The 17,894-nt window shown below is 39.5% G+C and overlaps 1 protein-coding gene across 1 annotated transcript; it reads right to left on the bottom strand.

Moving 5' to 3' along the window:
- Window positions 1-1,264: 1,264 nt before the first annotated feature.
- Window positions 1,265-16,168, bottom strand: rtn2a (reticulon 2a). Its single transcript, XM_062419203.1, is given in 10 exon segments — window positions 1,265-2,064; window positions 2,582-2,640; window positions 2,729-2,775; window positions 2,868-2,937; window positions 6,317-6,455; window positions 7,180-7,387; window positions 12,528-12,740; window positions 14,077-14,667; window positions 15,184-15,237; window positions 16,111-16,168. Coding segments are annotated over 10 exon segments (1,515 nt in total). The 3' UTR covers window positions 1,265-1,988.
- Window positions 16,169-17,894: the final 1,726 nt, after the last annotated feature.

Consider the following 17,894-nt stretch of genomic DNA (forward strand, 5'->3'; position numbering starts at 1 on the left):
TATCAGAGATTTGAGTCAAATTGTGAGTTGTGTCTGTCAGAAAAAGTCACACTACGCTTATTTTTTAGCTTTTCAGTGTATTTATTTTTCCAAGATTAAAACTCTAATTATTTTCAAGAATACAAAATAATCAGCATACTACTATAATGTACTTAATGACCCATTCTGACTTATTTTAAAGGAACTACTTTCCTGTTTGGAAGTCTTTCGTCCTCACAGCACATAGAAAAACATAATAAAGTTGTGGGCAAGACCAAGCAAGACTAAATAATGAGTTTGACTGCAGTTTTTTCTAAATATAATTCGACAGGACAGACGTCAGTGAATGAACCCTTTGTATATGCCAAGCTGTGTGGACAGAAATAGAGAATCACTGACTAGTGCCTCTAATTTCATCACTATCTCTAACATCTTGTTTGAAGAATTCATTTGCATTAGTATACTACTACAAGAGGCCAGTGTGTACAACTACAGTCGGTCCAATACTGAGCAGCAGACGGTGTCTAAGGCTCATGGGCCATATTTTTTGGGTTTCAAGGATCATGTCTGTTAACATAACAAGGCTTTCAGTGCAGGACAGAGATAAATTATGCATTAATAAGGCATAGGAACAGACACATTTTGGTGCAAGCTTAAAAGCAACTGCTTAAGGGAAATATGGACTTGCTGCAGAGTGTCCTGAATAACTTTATTTTTCCTAAAACGGATCTACTTACAATTCTGTGTAAGATACCATGTCATTGTACACATGTATCTATTTATCACACAAGTATTATATCCACGTACAAAACCTCATTCTCAGGAAGGCAATGGTCAGGTAAATATGAGAAGTGGCTTGTTATGGGGGGAGAAATCGCTGTAAGCTGTTGTCAGCAGTAAGTACTGTGAATCAGATCATGCACTATAACCTGCAGTTAGAAAGGCACCTGCTGTATTTCATTCCCACATTTCTTCACGTTTCCTCCGAGGCTTGAGATAAACACGTTAAGAGCTGTCTATTTGAATTTTTAGCACTTCATTTTTTTTTTTTAAATCATACATCCCTTATATCTCAAGTAACTTGTTAAAATTCCATTTATCTCTCTGAATATTACGTTTCAGCTTTCCCTTTATGTCAATGAATGAGGGCCAAATTGTGGCACACAGTGGTGCGTGCAGTGTGGTGAAGTGACATTAAAACAACGACAAAAAGAAAAAACTCAAATGAATAATCATGTGAATGAAAGTGAATGCCTGTGCGAAAAGAAACAGAAAGTTTGGAAAATAAAGAAGAAATGTGACTTTAATTGCTTGTAGTTAACAGTTTCATTTCCGCAAAGCTGTATGTCAGGAATTAGACGCACACACACACACACGCACTCATCTCATACTTGCACACACACAGATAAAACAGTCATGAGAATGAATATGCATTCAGAAATGTACATGTGCAGTCGCATAGACACATGCATCCTAATTGCCAATTGTATGCTGCCATGAATAATGATGACCCCTGTTTTTTGTTTTGTTTTTTGTTTTTGTCCACTCAGATAAATCACATTAACAACTAAATTCCCTTTTCTCAGGTGTGTAGCTGTCAGTGTGGGAACTTCCCATTTCTGGTCTTAGTACCTCATTTGGACTACAGCTTTCAACTAACACTTCACAAGTCATTTTTAGATATTAAAAATAGTGAACAAAGGTGGTCACACATCATGAGATGCATCATTAAATGTTTCCATCTCTGATGTGAGCGGCAACAGTCGCATCCTGCATTCATACACCTTGATTTCACCGTTTATTAAGAATTAACCCAACCCCCACCTCTTAACCCCATAACTTAGATACAGTTAGCGTATTAAGTACCATGCGTAATCCCCATCATCGTTGTCTGTTTAAGTTTAACGTCCCATCTCTTCCCCAGTCTCTGGAGCTCTGAGTGCAGACTGCTGGGTAAGACATCGGAGTGACAGCCTGTAACTTCTCTTTTAATTCTTGTCCATGAGTGTTTACTGGGATTTGGGTTTGGCGCCACCAGGGGTTGGGTCAGGAGGAGGGCCGCCGCCCTGGGCGAGTCTTTGCAGACTGCAAGACAGACACAGGGGAGGTGGTTAGTACTTGTGTCAGTCAATAAACTTGCATATCTGACACGGTAAAAATAAATATGAATAGTCATATAATACTAAAATGGTCCCTCCCTAAAAATATAACCAGATGGCACCATTGCACTACAAAAATACATAGTTAAAAGAACCAAAGAGCTAATTGAGCAAAAGCTGATTTGGTCATACTCTGCCGTAAAACAGGGGTCCCTTAAAGAAAAAGGTTTGGAACTACTGTTGTAGATAACCAAATGTAATTATTGTAACAATTGTATTACTTGAATGTATGTTCATACTTCACTGTCATTATTTGTAATCCTACTTAGTCCAACAGACATGTATTTGTGTTTTTGTCAGCCACAGGATGGCTCACTACAATGAAATGTGTACTGTGCGGCCTAACCGTGGTATCTGCTGAGCACCAGCTGCCTAACTGTAGACAAACACCAGTGAACCTCTGTTGATGGCACCATTGTGCCAGAAGATGGCGCCATACTCACATGTCTTTGACGTTGTAGATTTTGGCCTGGATTTTTGCAATGAAGCCGTCTACCTGCTCCTGTGAAATACCAAAAACAATATGTCTGTGAATATGAAAGTGAAAGTGACTAATTAAAGAATGAACTCAAGCAGTTGAAAAGTGTTACCTGACGTTGTCTGTAGAAAAGTGGCAGAGAAAAGAGAGCGATCACACCTGGCAAAGGCAAAAGAAGAAAATTAGAGTAGTTAACATACCAATCATACAGTATGTCAATGGATTGCATATTTCCAGCTGTAATATCTTACTGATAATGAGCAGAGTAAGGCCATTGCACAGGTCTCCCAGATACGTCACAAGGTACATCAGAACCAGGAGCTAAGACCAAGAGAAAAAGAAATAGAGGAACAGCTGCAGAGAGTCAGTTTAACTTCCCTCAATGATTTGTGCCCATGTCAAAAAATCCCTCCAGCAATGCTCCATGTAGTCTTAATTATGTTAGAAAGCAGTAAATTATGCTTCACTGTTGCTTAAATAAAAGAGACACATGCACTGGAGCATGTTCTGCACTGAAGATGAAGAATGTAAGGACCTCCTAATACATGAATACTAATATGGGTTAGGGTGCTTTCTTTTATATCTCACAGTGTCACAGTCACTGTGTATGGGATCCAATGTTGCCCTGATATGGGACACCCCTGCCTCAGATGGCAAGAGACTCCAGCTGATCCCCGGGTGTCTCTACGTTCAGCCTCCTGTGTGTCATGTCACATACCGGCCAGGTCAGGGTTGAGAATGGGAGGTCCTGGGATTTAGGGGCTCAGTCAGCTCACACGGACTCCCTATTAACTGTAAATGTGTTAAGTCTGTGTCTCCACAATCTGCTGCTGTTAATTACTGAAACGCCGTAATTATATTAGAGGTGCGTGATAATGAAATATTGATTGATATACAATTAACAATAATTTCCATGTAATACTGATTTAAACACCAGTGTCTGCAATCATCTATTCCTTCCTTAAAATTAAGTTAAAAAATAAAAATCATGTCACATTTATTTTAGTTTAAGTTTTCATGGAATATCTTACAAGTTTTCCTGTAAGATTTTAGAAATGTTCAGAAAGTTACATGAACTTTTTCATTGCAAACCTTGCCCCATTTAAATAGATCACACTGTTAAAATTACACCAGATATAACATACCAATGAAAGCACACTATACTGGTCAGAAATTTGATACTGGTCCTGACTTTTTCCATGAAGGTGAAGAGACAGTTTCTATTGATGATAAGATAGCTGCTACATTATGTATCACTTCACTTTATTTCTTATCAGATCTTTACTGTCCCACAAGAGGAAATCATTTTTTCTAAATAAAAATACAAGACTACGAAAACGTGCCAGTGCTATGCAAGCAGTTCAGACAGTAATGATCTCTTTTAAAGCGAGGAAAAGAGTAACAAGAAAAATGAAGGTAAGAAGAAAAAAAAAGAAAAAGAAAAAAACCACAAAGAGGCAGTTTAAAGTTTGTGTAAAGGAAAATGAGAGACTTCTTTTCAACCACTTTATACATGTTAAAACTGCTGAAAATGTAAAAAAAACCCTCTTAACTACGTTGTACCGACTTATGGAGATAGAGCGTTAAACAATTTTTCACCATTTCTGTATTCAGGATTTATTGGGCGGGCCCTTAAATGGTGGTTCTATGACGTAGAGGAGTTACTGGCTACTGGCATGACCCCTCCCCCACCATATAAACACTGGAGTGCATGTACTCATAGTTACTATTTTTACAGCTGATAGTTTTACAAACTTTCATCCGAGACCACTGGGATTCACGTCAGATAATCCACTCTTACTGGTGAATGGGCCCATTTTCGGTCAACGTTAACACTCAAAGAGTTATTTTAAACCCTACTGAAGCATTTGTCAATGTGTGGAGCCGCCAGCGCAGAGAGGTGAGGACCATAAAGTGCACCAAACTCCATTGAAAAAAAGACAATTTAACATAACGATGGTTAGTCACTTAAGTTACCTTTTTACTGAAACCAGTCCATGCTTACCTAAAAACATTTAATTTGAATTAAACAGTGGCTCCTAATGTTATTTTATTTTTAAAATATAATCCATGCTGCTCATCTGACCCCTTTAAACAAGGTCTATTTAAAAAAAAAAATTTTTATACAGAAGTTTGGAACGAGTGTTGTTAAGAGGCTGTTCAGTAGGGCCGTGTTTTCAGCGCATTCAGCAGAGACGCTTCCAGCATTTCAGAGCAGAGAACTCCTTTTCTCTTTCCATAATTTTTAAATCTAATTTTATACACAAATTTGGCTGGATGGTCAATTTCACATTTTTTGGTGGTGAGACAAACTGAAAACACACAATTATTACTGTTTTACACAGACTTTAAGCAGACATTCTTTGGATGCACAATATTATAACATACAGGTAAGTTTAATACTCCTGGAATGTGTTTGAAATTATTATTATTAATAGTTAATTAGTTGTACTACAAATATGCATACTATACTGTATATCATGTTCAGAATCTTTGCAGTGCATTCATTAGGTAGATGTTTTTGGGTTTGTCTACCTCAAAATGTTGACACGAAGAGCCAAAGATCAAACAAATAATCCTATGATTAATGTCTTAACTCATATTTATCAAGAAATTCATTGCATCTATGTGCCATCATAGATTCCTACAACAACAGCACGTGATTAATTAGCTCCCAGATAATTAACAGTAATCCAAAGTTGTTTAAACACTGTGCAGTCAATGCTGTTAATAAAAAGAAAAGAAATGTAATCAGCGTGCAGACTATAGCGACATACTTCATGGGTGATGACATATGGTAATAACATATTTATTTATTCTTGATGAATATTAACATAATGTTTTGGTCTTGCCAGCAAGAGAGGCTTACCCCGAGGCTGGATACACATAAACTGCTTTCTTTTTGTTCTGCTAGAACCAATTTAAACTAATTTGAAAAGTTTTTCCTCCAAAAGGACTGTTTGACATGATTACTAAAAATATGTCATTGGAGCTGACAGTTTTCATCAGTGATATTGCCCTTATTGAGGACCTGAGTATCTGAGCTAGCATAATGAGAGAGACGGTTGGGCGAAGCAATGCTGTCATTTCCAGTGATGGAGGGAACTGGGATGATGGAGAAAGGAAGATGATAGAGCACAATGAAAGAATGTGAAGAAAAACTGATGCCGGGGTTGAGGAGGGGGGAGAGGGGTTCTGGGCAGGGTGATGCAAATCCTTGAGGACATGTCATTAAGAGACAAGACTGAACAGCACACACGTACACAAACACGTACACAAACACACACACACACACACACACACACACACACACACACACACACACGCACACACACACACACACACACACACACACACACACACACACACGAGATCATGGTCACTTTTGGGGATATTACATAGACTTACATTCATTTCCCCTAACCTAATCCTATCCCTTAACCACTGGCCCAAAAATCTGCTTTTTCACAATTGGTGACATGGCTTTTGTCTCCAATTGGAAAAACTGTCCCCAATTATCTGGTCTGAAGCCTGAAATTTGTCCCCAAAAGTAGCCTATGACAGTCCACACACACACACACACACACACACACACACACACACACACACACACACACACACACACACACACACACACACACACACACACACACACACTGCAACTCATGTAAGACTAGCTTTATTAGTCAGCATTGCTAACCTTTAAGGATTCAAAGAGGTTTCCAACAAAAAAGAGGTTCTTCAGACTGTCGATGGCAGACAGAATCATAACCATGGTTTTCTGCATGTGGTGATCAGCATGCTCTCCAACCAAACTGATGTCCAGGTCCAAGTATGACCTGGGAGACAGTGACACAACAAAAGGATATTTAGAGGCAGAAAAAGAAAACCAGAGATAAAGTAATGACAATGGACAGAAACATTTGTTACTTTTGCCTTTCTACCCAGTACTTTTAAACTCTCCTCTTAGTCATCCATCCTATACTGTGTAACAGAAAATGATGTTTAATGAGACACTGATTCACGGATCCTTGGCTGTAATCCTCCCAGCCCAAATATAAATCAACTCCTGTCAGTCCGGAGACATCCAGGGGTCAAAAGGCCAGTGCTGGGTCAACACCAGACTTTTTATGATTCCTTTAGTTAATGCAATTACCACTACCACATAGTAGGGGATATGATTGGTCAATCATTTACTTAGATTGTATATTTATTAAAGATGTAAAAACTGCCTTCAGACACATATTTGCATTTAAGCACACATACACTGACACAGCATAACAAAGACTTGAAGAAAGATTTTAAAGATTTAACCCCAGTTAGGTTAATAACAATAAATATTTCAGCAATTAATAAGTAAAATGTAGCTACTGCATATTTATTATTAGATGTAAAACAAAAACTGATCTTGAAAATCTGCAGAAACAAAAGTAATGGAGTGAATCTAGCTCTCTTTGTTCTGCAGTTTGTATTATTCCTCTTTTGTTTACTCTTTTTGTTCTTTTTAGAAAAAGTAGAAAAAGAAAAGAATGAAAAGGAGGGAAGAAAACTGTGTGAACTTACTTGAAGGGGTGTTCTCCATCGCCCCAGCTGAGGATGTGCAGGACTTGGTAGTAGATGCGCACTGAGATGGTGAAGCACATGACAGCCAGGGAGACTGTGGAGACCACAGTGATGATGCTGAGCTGGAACAGGGACAGCAGGCCCACGACTAACCCTGTTAGCACCATGCCTGTTCTCTCCGTGTCCTTCCAGTAGATCAGGTCCATCACTGGAAGACAAAAAGGGTGGAGTGAGAAAAGGGTGCGGGAATAGAGCATAATGCCTGTGTGTTTGTATTTAGCTGAGCTTCTAACTGAACTCAGAACTCACCACAAACTGGATCTGTCCATTATTAACCTCCAGTCTCCTGTCTTTTATTTTCTCTCATCTCTGTACATTTATGAAGTCGATAATATGCATCAATTTGTGTAGTCTAGGCACATTTCTGTCTATGCATTGACTTTGCATGTAATTGCACCACGTCTGCAATTCAGTCAATGCATGAACACACAGTAAGAGAAGAAGAAATTATGTGAAAAGTGTGACACGAAGTAGGTAGGTGATGAAGGTAATTACAATAGATAAACCATTGAAATTACAATTCAAAGCAGGAAGGAAAGTGTATAGGTAGCTGTTGACAGTTTAGACTGGGCAGTGGGTCAGAGGCCTGGAACCAGTCTAGAGATGATAGCCTGACATGATTTACATACTGTAGGTACTGTATCAATTATAAAACTTGTGGACCAAATAATACCATAAGTGATCAAGTCAGATGTGTCTAAAAGTTATAAACAAGTTGCTTCCCAAATTCAAGCAGGAGCTGTACACAGCTAAAAGCAAAGGAAGTTGTGAGTTGCTGCATCCTTCCCGGAAACAGAGCAGCATCATCATCACTCAGCTTCTTGGCTTTTAATTTTGAGTGGGAGAAGAGGAAGAGAGGAAAAGTGGCAGGAAGAGACAGTGGTTCTGACATGGAAATAATAAAGGAAGTGAGGCCAGAGAAGTGGTAGAGAGAGGCAGAGAGGGATTTCCAGGCTCAAGCATGAGAACACACACAGCCGCTACGAGGACATGTCAGGCTCCAGCTTGGGCTAAATTTAGCCCCCAGATGATAGAAGGAAGCAAGCGGTCGAAGAGAATTTAAATACAGCCTTTCACAGCACCTGCTGACAGACGTCAGGTCGTCAGCAGCCCCTTTTCCACACCCTGTTGGTTTCCCTCTCTGTCACCCAGCAACAGCAGCCGTGGAGACTGAGGCATCTAGTGATGCTTTGCTAAAATGTATAGTAGAAGATGTGATTCTTTCAGCTAGATTTAATTATTTTTTTTAATCGATGACCAAACTATAGCACAAAGTCCTCAGGTAGAGCAGTGTTTCTTCATCGTGAAATTACAGGGTATGTTGTGTGGTGCGTAGGTCTTTGTGCTTGTCATTCAGTGAAATGCTAAGCCTCAGCATTAGAATAAAGGGAAGCCTCTTTGAATAGAGTGCACTGACAGCAGGTGGGTTATTTATAAACATCAAGTCACACAATGAATACCCATGATGCCCCTGGAACACACCTATCCAATGTGTATGTTTGTGCTGCCATCACTCTGAGACATGGTTACGCAGCACATGGAGCCAGAAACAGTGACTACTTCATTTTTAGGACATAGTAACAATATATGAAACCAACACTGTAGAGCTGACAGCATCAACTAACAGGAAATATTCATGGATGACACTATGCCCTGCATTGAACCTCTGTTCAACTAGGAGTTTCTTTATACTGGAGTCGAGCAGCTATGTAGCAACACTGTAAGACAAAACAAATGAGATATATATTATATCTACATTTTTACATACCATCATGCATCATCACAGATAGCTTGAGTGGATCCTAAAGCCTTGGAGTCAATACAGATGTGATACATTTCTAAACCTCTAAAAGTAACATAATCTATCTACCAGCATACCTAAAGGTCACTAACTAACATGTTGTATCTTGTTTGCTTAATCTGACCAAAAAAAGTATGAATATTCTATCTACTAATTATCTGCAAGAAAGAGTATAAGCATAATTCCCAAAATGTCAAACTATTTCTTTAAAGCCCACAGAAGTTGTCACATTTGCATTATCATCTGAAATTATCCACAACTTGTGGCAGAAAAACATACATTTTATAAATTCAATGGGGAGGTAAAATGTCTGCAGTGTGCTATTGTTTCTACAGCACTTTTTGTTGGGTGTAATAAACACTGCAGCCTTTAGGTGTCCTTAGGGGGGACTTCAAACTTTTCAATTCTTGTTTCCTCCTATTGCCAGCAATAACTTAGTATGTTGTACTGACCTTAAGCTACTTAAAGTGTCCTTCATGTACAACTGTATCAAAGTATCTGCAGACACTCAGCAATAAATTACTTAGTTAGAAATAAACAATAATTGCATCTTGATTAGAGGAAATTATTACTCAACTGCATCCATTATCCACCACTATAGAGTTGCGGCCTTCTCTATACCATAATAATGCAATCAAAGAAACAGAATGAATCTTAGTGTACTAATTACACATCAATCAATCAATAAACCAGTCAAGCAATCATGTAGCCATCCAGCCAACTAATTAATAAACTAAATATAAAAACATATGGCTTAATCACAATCTTTGTCCTCTAACCCTGAAGTAATTTCCACTTCATTTGACCCAGTACAGGTCAGCTCAATTACATGTCTAAGAAATCTCAGAGTACTACAGTCTGAAATGTCCCTGCTTATGCCAGCTCTTCAGCCTAAGGAGGAAACATTAAAATGTGAGAGAGAACCCAGCCGGCCAAGTTATGACACACGATGACACGCTGCTAACAGCATACCACAAGAGTGCAGTTCATGATACTCATTTGAATGGCTAGTGCTACTTTAAATTATGGCAACTGATAGTTACAATGAGGAGAACACCCGGCTACACCTGAGTTAAAAGCCAAACACATCTCTAGCTGACGGAGGCAGCTGTCTCTGGAGACTCTGCTTGTGAACTTATCAAAGAGACGTGAGAAATCCACTCAATTCCCATCTCAAGTCCCCTGACAGACAAGCTTTTTCTCTATTATAGCAAAGTCACAACTCTAAACAGTCCACTGCTAAGGACTACAAGAGGTTTCCACCCCGTCACAATTGAGTTCATCGCTTCCCTGCTGGTAAATGAAATCAGTAGTTGACTACTAAATACCCACACATCATCTAGGTAGGTGTTCACTTCTGTCTCAAATTATCCTATTTTCACTTTAAGTCCAAGTTCTCACCTTTGCTGGCCATTTTGGTTGCCGCTCCACTGTTTCCCCTCACACCCTCTGTCCCTCTCTCTGTCCCGCTGTGCTCCCCCTCACCCCTCTGAGCTGTTTTTGGCCACCCCCCTGCTCGCTCAGCAGTCCAAAGCTCTGACAGCCCAAAATAATCTTGTCCGCAGCGCCGCCCACCCCCACTTCAAGACTCAAAGAGGTTCACACATAAAGAGAAGATTCACAACAATCTCAAAATACTGAACCTTCTCCATAAAGCAAATTCCACCCTGAATCAGAACTCATGGTATGCCTGAATGAACTCAGATAAAGTTATGCAGTATATTATAGTGTTGTGTTCATGTGTCATCTGGCACCTGAAACACGATAACCAGGGTTTAATTTCTGTTATGTCATGAAGTCAAACCTTTCTAAAGAGATGAGTGATTAAAATGTTTGCATTAATGAGAGTGAATATCTATTTATCTTTCAAAATAAAACTTATTTGATTGTACAAATGTTAAAGAAGAGGCCTGTATTCCTGACAACAAATCAATAGCTGTTTAATCAAACAGAGTTTCCATTTTGTTTCACTTTGTTCTTCATTTACTTGAATTGCTGAAAAAAATGGAGATGCTGGTAGTGATGTAGCAGAATGAAACCAGGCTAACAAAGTACTGGTTCCCTTTATCTCCAGATTTGGATAAGACTTACTTGAGTCTGTAAACTGCTGTTATAATATATTCATGAATAATACTGCGGTTGTAACACATTCAGTTACATTAACAGATTTTAGCACAGATAACAAAACAATACTCAAATATCTTACCTTGAAGAATACATTTTTCAACGTTTTAAATGTTGTCTAAACCCCAACAGATTTACAAGTTACTTAAATAAAATAATCTCAAAGTACAAAAAAGGGTTTGCCCACCTAAATCCATCAGATTTTTCCTTTTATTTAGTTTCCAGTGTGCTCAAGTTTGATGGAGAAAGCTAAACAAAAGGAACAATCTGTCTTGATTTGGGTGCCCTTTTTCGTGCTTCGAACTTTGACTTTGGTTACACACACCCCAGCCCCTCTTTTTGTTTTTGGTTGAGTGCGATAGTCTTTACTTCTATTCTGTAAATAGAATAGTCTAAAATTAGCAAAATTACAATTTAAACCAGAACATGCCTGATCAAGCAATAACTAAAAGAGAATAAATCTGAGCAGGCATCTTCCACCACCTGACTACTTCTACTGTCTTGGTGCTGGAGACACATTTCAATTGCTAAAAAAAAGTGTTGAGGTTTGATACACTGTCCCTAAAACAAGTAATAAAAGCAGAAGAAATATGATGCTCCAATATATGCATGTGTGCTATTTATTTGGGACACCCTAAACTCTGTCATCAACCTGACCACACATTCATCATGAGTCTGAGGGTTTGCTGCCCCCTTAACATCCACTAAAATAAGACTGAGCTCTACTCTGACCGACAGTCCACTTAAAGTGCCAGTAAGTTGAAAGACAGGATGTTATCTCTCACCTTTTCCCTTTCTCTGTTTCTCACTCTTAGAGATCAAACAAACTCCCATAAACCTGCATACACACACACACACACACACACACACACACACACACACACACACACACACACACACACACACACACACACACACACACACACACACACACACACACACACACACACACACACACACACACACACACTCATACACCTGCCTCTCTTTGTCTCTCTGTGTCAAACAGTGATACACTCTGACATCAGTGGTGATGGTGTGTGTGCCCAAAAAGTCAGCCAATGCCAAGAATGCTTTCCCCTCAATTAGCTTATCATTCCTGAAATCCCGAGAGAGGGTTACTATGGAGACACAATGAACAGCCAGGACTTCCGGGGAAGTGGTGTGTGTGTGTGTGTGTGCGGGAGGGGGGGTAATATCTTTGTCTGCTTGCTCTTGAAGGTCCAAAGCGAAATCTGATATTTTCTTTATTTAAAGTATTGATTAACGAGCTGAATGAAAGCATCTTGCTCAGCAGTGAGTTGATGGAAGAGGTGGAAGGACAGAAGAAGATTTTGAGATACAGATACAGTGAATATTCTACCTGCTATGTGGGTGCATACTGTCGGGTCCTCTGATAAGTTAAGAGCTGAGAACCAGTGATCGCTGACCAGCTGTTCCTGAGAGTTTAGGCCGATGGCAGCCGGCGATGTGGATGAAGGGTCTCGTGGTCGCACAGATGTGAGCAGCTTGACTGAAATGGTTTCTGTGGTGACGGGAGACTCTGACTCGGGGGTTGGTGAGGCTGTTGCTGCTGCTGGGAAACAGAACATGATGTCACTATTACAATGACATCATCACCAAGTTCATCCTGTTGTGCATGCTCAGCTAGACTTGAACCTACTGACAAAAGATTTCATTTATATTTTGAATCCCACAGTGTCCTCAAAAGTATTTGAAGTGCAGTATTCTTGTTGTGGTTCAAGGTTGAAGTCCATACATTTGATTTTTCTTGCTTTTTCCTCATTATTCATGACTTTCCTTGAAGAAATTCTTAAAGGAATATCCTTCAGGGAAATGCTTCAATGCTGTTATTAATAACCTATAATGTTTTTGCAATAACATAATAATTAAAAGCATATTTGATGTTTCATAATTTCAAATAACCATTTTCATTAATTATATATTTTTGTGGACTGATTAAGAAAAGAACTATACAATAACATATGGAGAAACTGAGGATATTGTTAATATTGGAGTAAAATAATCAGTGAAAATAAGATCTGTCACCCTGAAAAGGCTGATACATTATTGGCTGGATTCCTTTTATTATTTAATTGACACTGTGGATAATACCTTAAAATTTTAGAGGACAGCACTTTGACATCGTATTGTTTCATGTCTAAAGTCATAAGTATAGTAGCAGTCTAAAAAAAGCAAAAAACTTTTGTTTTTTGCATCCAGGAGCTCACTCTATCTCATTCACGTACTAGCGCCTGTACATGTGAACATTACCAAAAATCATACATTATATGTGTGCTATTTAAGGTCTAAAACCAGCTATTTTGAGAACCGGAAAACATGAAGATCCAGATGATCTGATACCTAAATATTTACAATATTCACATTTAGAAATATCAGAAAACATTTCTGGGTCCTCTTCCTCCTAGAGGCCTGGTAGACTTTGGCCACGTTTTACTTGTCATCATGATTCATCACATGTCTGCCTCCATGCCACATCACATCAAATCCACCTCAGGGAAAGACTTTTAAGATCATCATAAATGAGACTATATAATCTATTCTCAGTGAATCATGGTTTGACACATTTATTATTATTAAGAATTTATTTATTTATTATTATTTAAGAAAGTCAAGCTCTGTCTTCACCTGTACAAGATTTAAATCTTTTGAAAATCAGTTAAGCCCAAGGAGACACCTGTTGGACTACTAGGTAGACTACTGGTTGTGTTTAAATGACGAAACCTTTCAAAAGTCTTGAACATCGCAAACAGCCATTTAAACTAGATGAGAACTATTAAAATAAAGCACAATCCTTTAACTGAATGACCTAGTTTTTCTTCTCAGTTTGACTTGACCACTAGAATAAAACAACTTCCTCCCACACGCTCCATTTCTCTTCTTTCTCTCACCCTGAAGTATCTGTTGCTGGGACGATGGGGATGGAGAGGGAGGCTGGACAGTCTGTGTTAGACTGCTTTCCTCTCTTTGGATTCCTGCATCTCTCCCCTGAGTTTCTGGGTCCACGATTTGGGGAGAGGGCTGAATTGTAATAGTCTGAGTTTGTCTGTACAGCTCCCTCCTCGCTGCTGGGCTTGCTGTCCTCACTGTCCTCACTGTCCTTGCCTCTGCCCTCTCCTGCACTCTCCTTTCTGATGTTTCCTCTTCTTCCTCTCGACTGAGAAAGGCCTGGGGATCCCAATCTACATCGGGGGAGTCCAACAGTGTTTCCAGGGTGTCTGTGCGCATTAGAGAAGTTCGACTTCCCCGAGAGCCGCCCCTGCGTCTGTCACGGTGATGTCGTGAGGCTCCAACGGCCTCGGCATCAGCGATGGCGATGTAGGAGAAAGTCAGCTCAAAGGAGTTCTGACGTGGCGTGCCCCAGATGGACGGGGATGAAGCCAGTCCCTCATCATCATCTGGGTCTCCATCTCCCTCCTCGTCATCATCAGACCACTCCCTGGCTGTTTGCAGCTCATACATCTCAGACTCCTCATTTCCACCTGAATGGAGACAAAAGTGAATGAAAATGGTCACCTCAATGCACACAGAGATATACTGACTCTAAATAATGAGGAGCATAGTCCGAAAAGAGATGTACGCTAAATATAGCTGAACTGAGCAGAGAAACAATTTTTCAACTCTTAGCAGTTTATTCAATTAATTCTGCTGCAAACACTGTGAATATCAGTTCACTGTCATACAAAGAGTGTGATGCTGCTTTTAATAAACAGATAAGTCAGTTGAAAGCACCAAGCGGTGTTATTTGATGTCTGGGAGAAAAGGTGTGATATCTAAAGATGAAACCCTCTTTGATAAACATCTCTTCTAAAAATTTAGCAGAGATCAAAATGTATTTCTGTGTTCACCTGTGGATGTTCACTGCTAGTATTTTGAGGTGAAAGAGGTGTTGGATTGAAGGGGGATTGATTCTAATACTACGTTCAAAAGAAAGATACTTCAGAAGGCAGGAAACTCCCGTTTATATCAGTACTGTATGTCAAGTTTCTGTTTCGTACCGTCAGTGCACGGAGGCGTTGAGTCCGGAGTGGACGCCACAGAGCCATATTCCTCTGGAAGACAACAAAGTCCAAGATTTTACATACATCTGGTTGTGAACCTGTCTTAAAGACTGGCAGAGATAGAAAACTAAACATATTTTTGGTACTTTTACATTCATTCAGCAGTCTCACATTCATCTTGATGATGCCTCTCAAAACATGTGACTTAGATGAACTAATGTAAAGTGACTAATAAGATAAAAGCCCTAACAAACACTGCAATGCCATGTTATGAGTCATTTTTACTTCCACTGAAATACTGGTATTTACCAAATACAAAATGCAAATTACCATACATGCCACTGAACATAATGCCATGTGATACCTGGCCAAACCTGATAATAGCTACATGGTGTAGGTCAGTGAATAAGAACTCATTTCCATACTGTGCTAAATTGGCAGCAGTAAAGGCCCTTACTACATTAGATAGCCAGCATGACATTAGCTAATAAATCAACCTAGGCAGAGCAATGAGTGCAGCATATTCTCCTCTGCACACACTGTATGTGAGCACATGCAAATGATCTTAAACTCATTTCATTTAACTGTACAGAATATCAGTTGGATGTTGAGAAAACCGAGATATTAAAGCACAACTGAAAAGAAAGAAAACTGCCTACAAAGCGTGCATCTTAATATCTGCAAATTAACGGCAACAGCAACAACAACACAGCTTCTGCACTGCATCCACCCTTTCAGCCATGTGTTTATTAAAAGGTAAGAACAGGAGAGAGGAATGGAGAGCAGGCAGGATGGGGGGTGAGGTACCACATCTTTCTAGCTAGCTAGAAAAGATGCTGAGCTGGAATATATGTGATGATGGTATGATGACATAAACAAATGCAGACCTCACACACAAGAGAGATGGAACAAAAGCAGACTCACGGCAGTGGGAGAATCCTAAAATCTGGCCCATACTCCATCAAGGCATTGCTGGGCCCATCCAGTCTGGAAGCCCCCCCCCCTCTTTTGCTGCTGACACTCACGTCCTGTGGATATACTCTCTCTCTCTCTCTCCTCTTCTTCTTAGTCGTCTGTTGAGCAGGTCCCTCCCTCTAGCTCCTGCCTCCCGCTCTGTCACTCAGCAGCCCCGCCCTACCTCTCTCCACCATCCTCCCTCCTGCACCCTTCTCTGCCCGTCTCCTCTTGCATCGTTATGACTGCAGCGGTAGTAGTGTATGCTTCAGCAAAGGGAGAAAAGCATGAGTGTGTGTGTGTATCCCCTTGTCTGTCTGAGCCTGTCGTCATCTCCCATTCATAGCTAATCTATGTGTATCTATCCCTCTCTTCCTGATCATGTGATTTCATCTCAGGATCTTATAGGGGCATGCCGGAAGAGAATGCATCATTAATAATGTATGATATGAGCATATACAACACATACACAGATAAGTGGAAAATGCACTCCACTGCATTTTCCACTGGCCGAACAGAATAAAGCTTTACTGAGGTCCATAGCCAACCAACATGTGAGTTTTGTGGATATATTTCACCCACAACTTTACCTATTTCATATTTCATAATGAAGTCTATAAATGTATTTTACACATAATGTAAGGTATATAAAATCATATAAACAAACCAAAATGAATGATGGAAAACTGAATAGAGAATAAATTATGTATAGACTCACTCAACTAAAAAGCTTTTTTTCATGATAAAAAGTGAAGCCTGTGCAACAGTGAAAAGTAGGGGGCAGTATGTAGCTGTAACTGATGCTGATTGAAACGGTTGAGATCATGATTAGTGGGGGAAAAAAATATGTAAAAGGTTAGAGTAAGAAAAGCAGGAGGTGCAGTACAACGTGTATGGCCTCTGTGTCACATTTCTTACACAAAGGCAATGCATGTACTTTAAATAAGGTACAAATACATTAATAAGAAATGCAACTTTTTCTGAAAAAAAGCTTTAAAATGTAGCTGTGCAAAGAAGTGAAGACAAAGTTAGCAACAACCTGAACAACAGCATATAGCAGCTAAAACAAAAACAAAGCTTCATGGACTGAATAATGGACCTATATTCAGTCTGGTGGCCAAAACATCACTCTAAATGAGTGCTTATTATGATGCCATATAAATGATGGACAAATGTGTAAATAAGCTACTGTTTACTAAGAAGTTGGCCAATATGAACATGTCAGTAGCTAAAGAAAATTACCCACTAAGCCACTACACTGGCACCACATCTCAATTTCTCACCCACGGCCATTAGGTCTCTTGTTCCTGATCTCTTGGACACCTAGCAGACTCAAAATTATGTGGTTGTGTTCTGTCATATTCATATGAATATGTATTTTCAATTTCATCAATGTCAAAACTAGTACTGGGATCCAGTTTTCTTTTGTTAAAGTGGACCTTGCTTGACCTCTCTCCCTTTTGTGATGTCATGTCCAGTAGGTGATTTGAGGGGTTGTTTAGTTTAATATTTAAGTCTAGTCTACCTGACTAATTGACCCTTTATCTGACTGAGGTTTGCAACCTGTAGTTGCCGGAATATCAAGAATTAGGCTAGGCCGATGAGACAATTCTGCAAACCTAGGGTTAGGGTTACGGGGTTAGTTAAGGCCATTGGGCCATCCCAATGGGAGGGTAACCCTAATCGTAACCCTCCCATTGGGCCGCTTATACTAATTTCCACTATGTATTTATGTCTAATTTCACTATGTTTTG

Source organism: Scomber scombrus, chromosome 5 (genome assembly GCF_963691925.1).
Source record: "Scomber scombrus chromosome 5, fScoSco1.1, whole genome shotgun sequence".
NCBI lineage: Eukaryota > Metazoa > Chordata > Actinopteri > Scombriformes > Scombridae > Scomber > Scomber scombrus.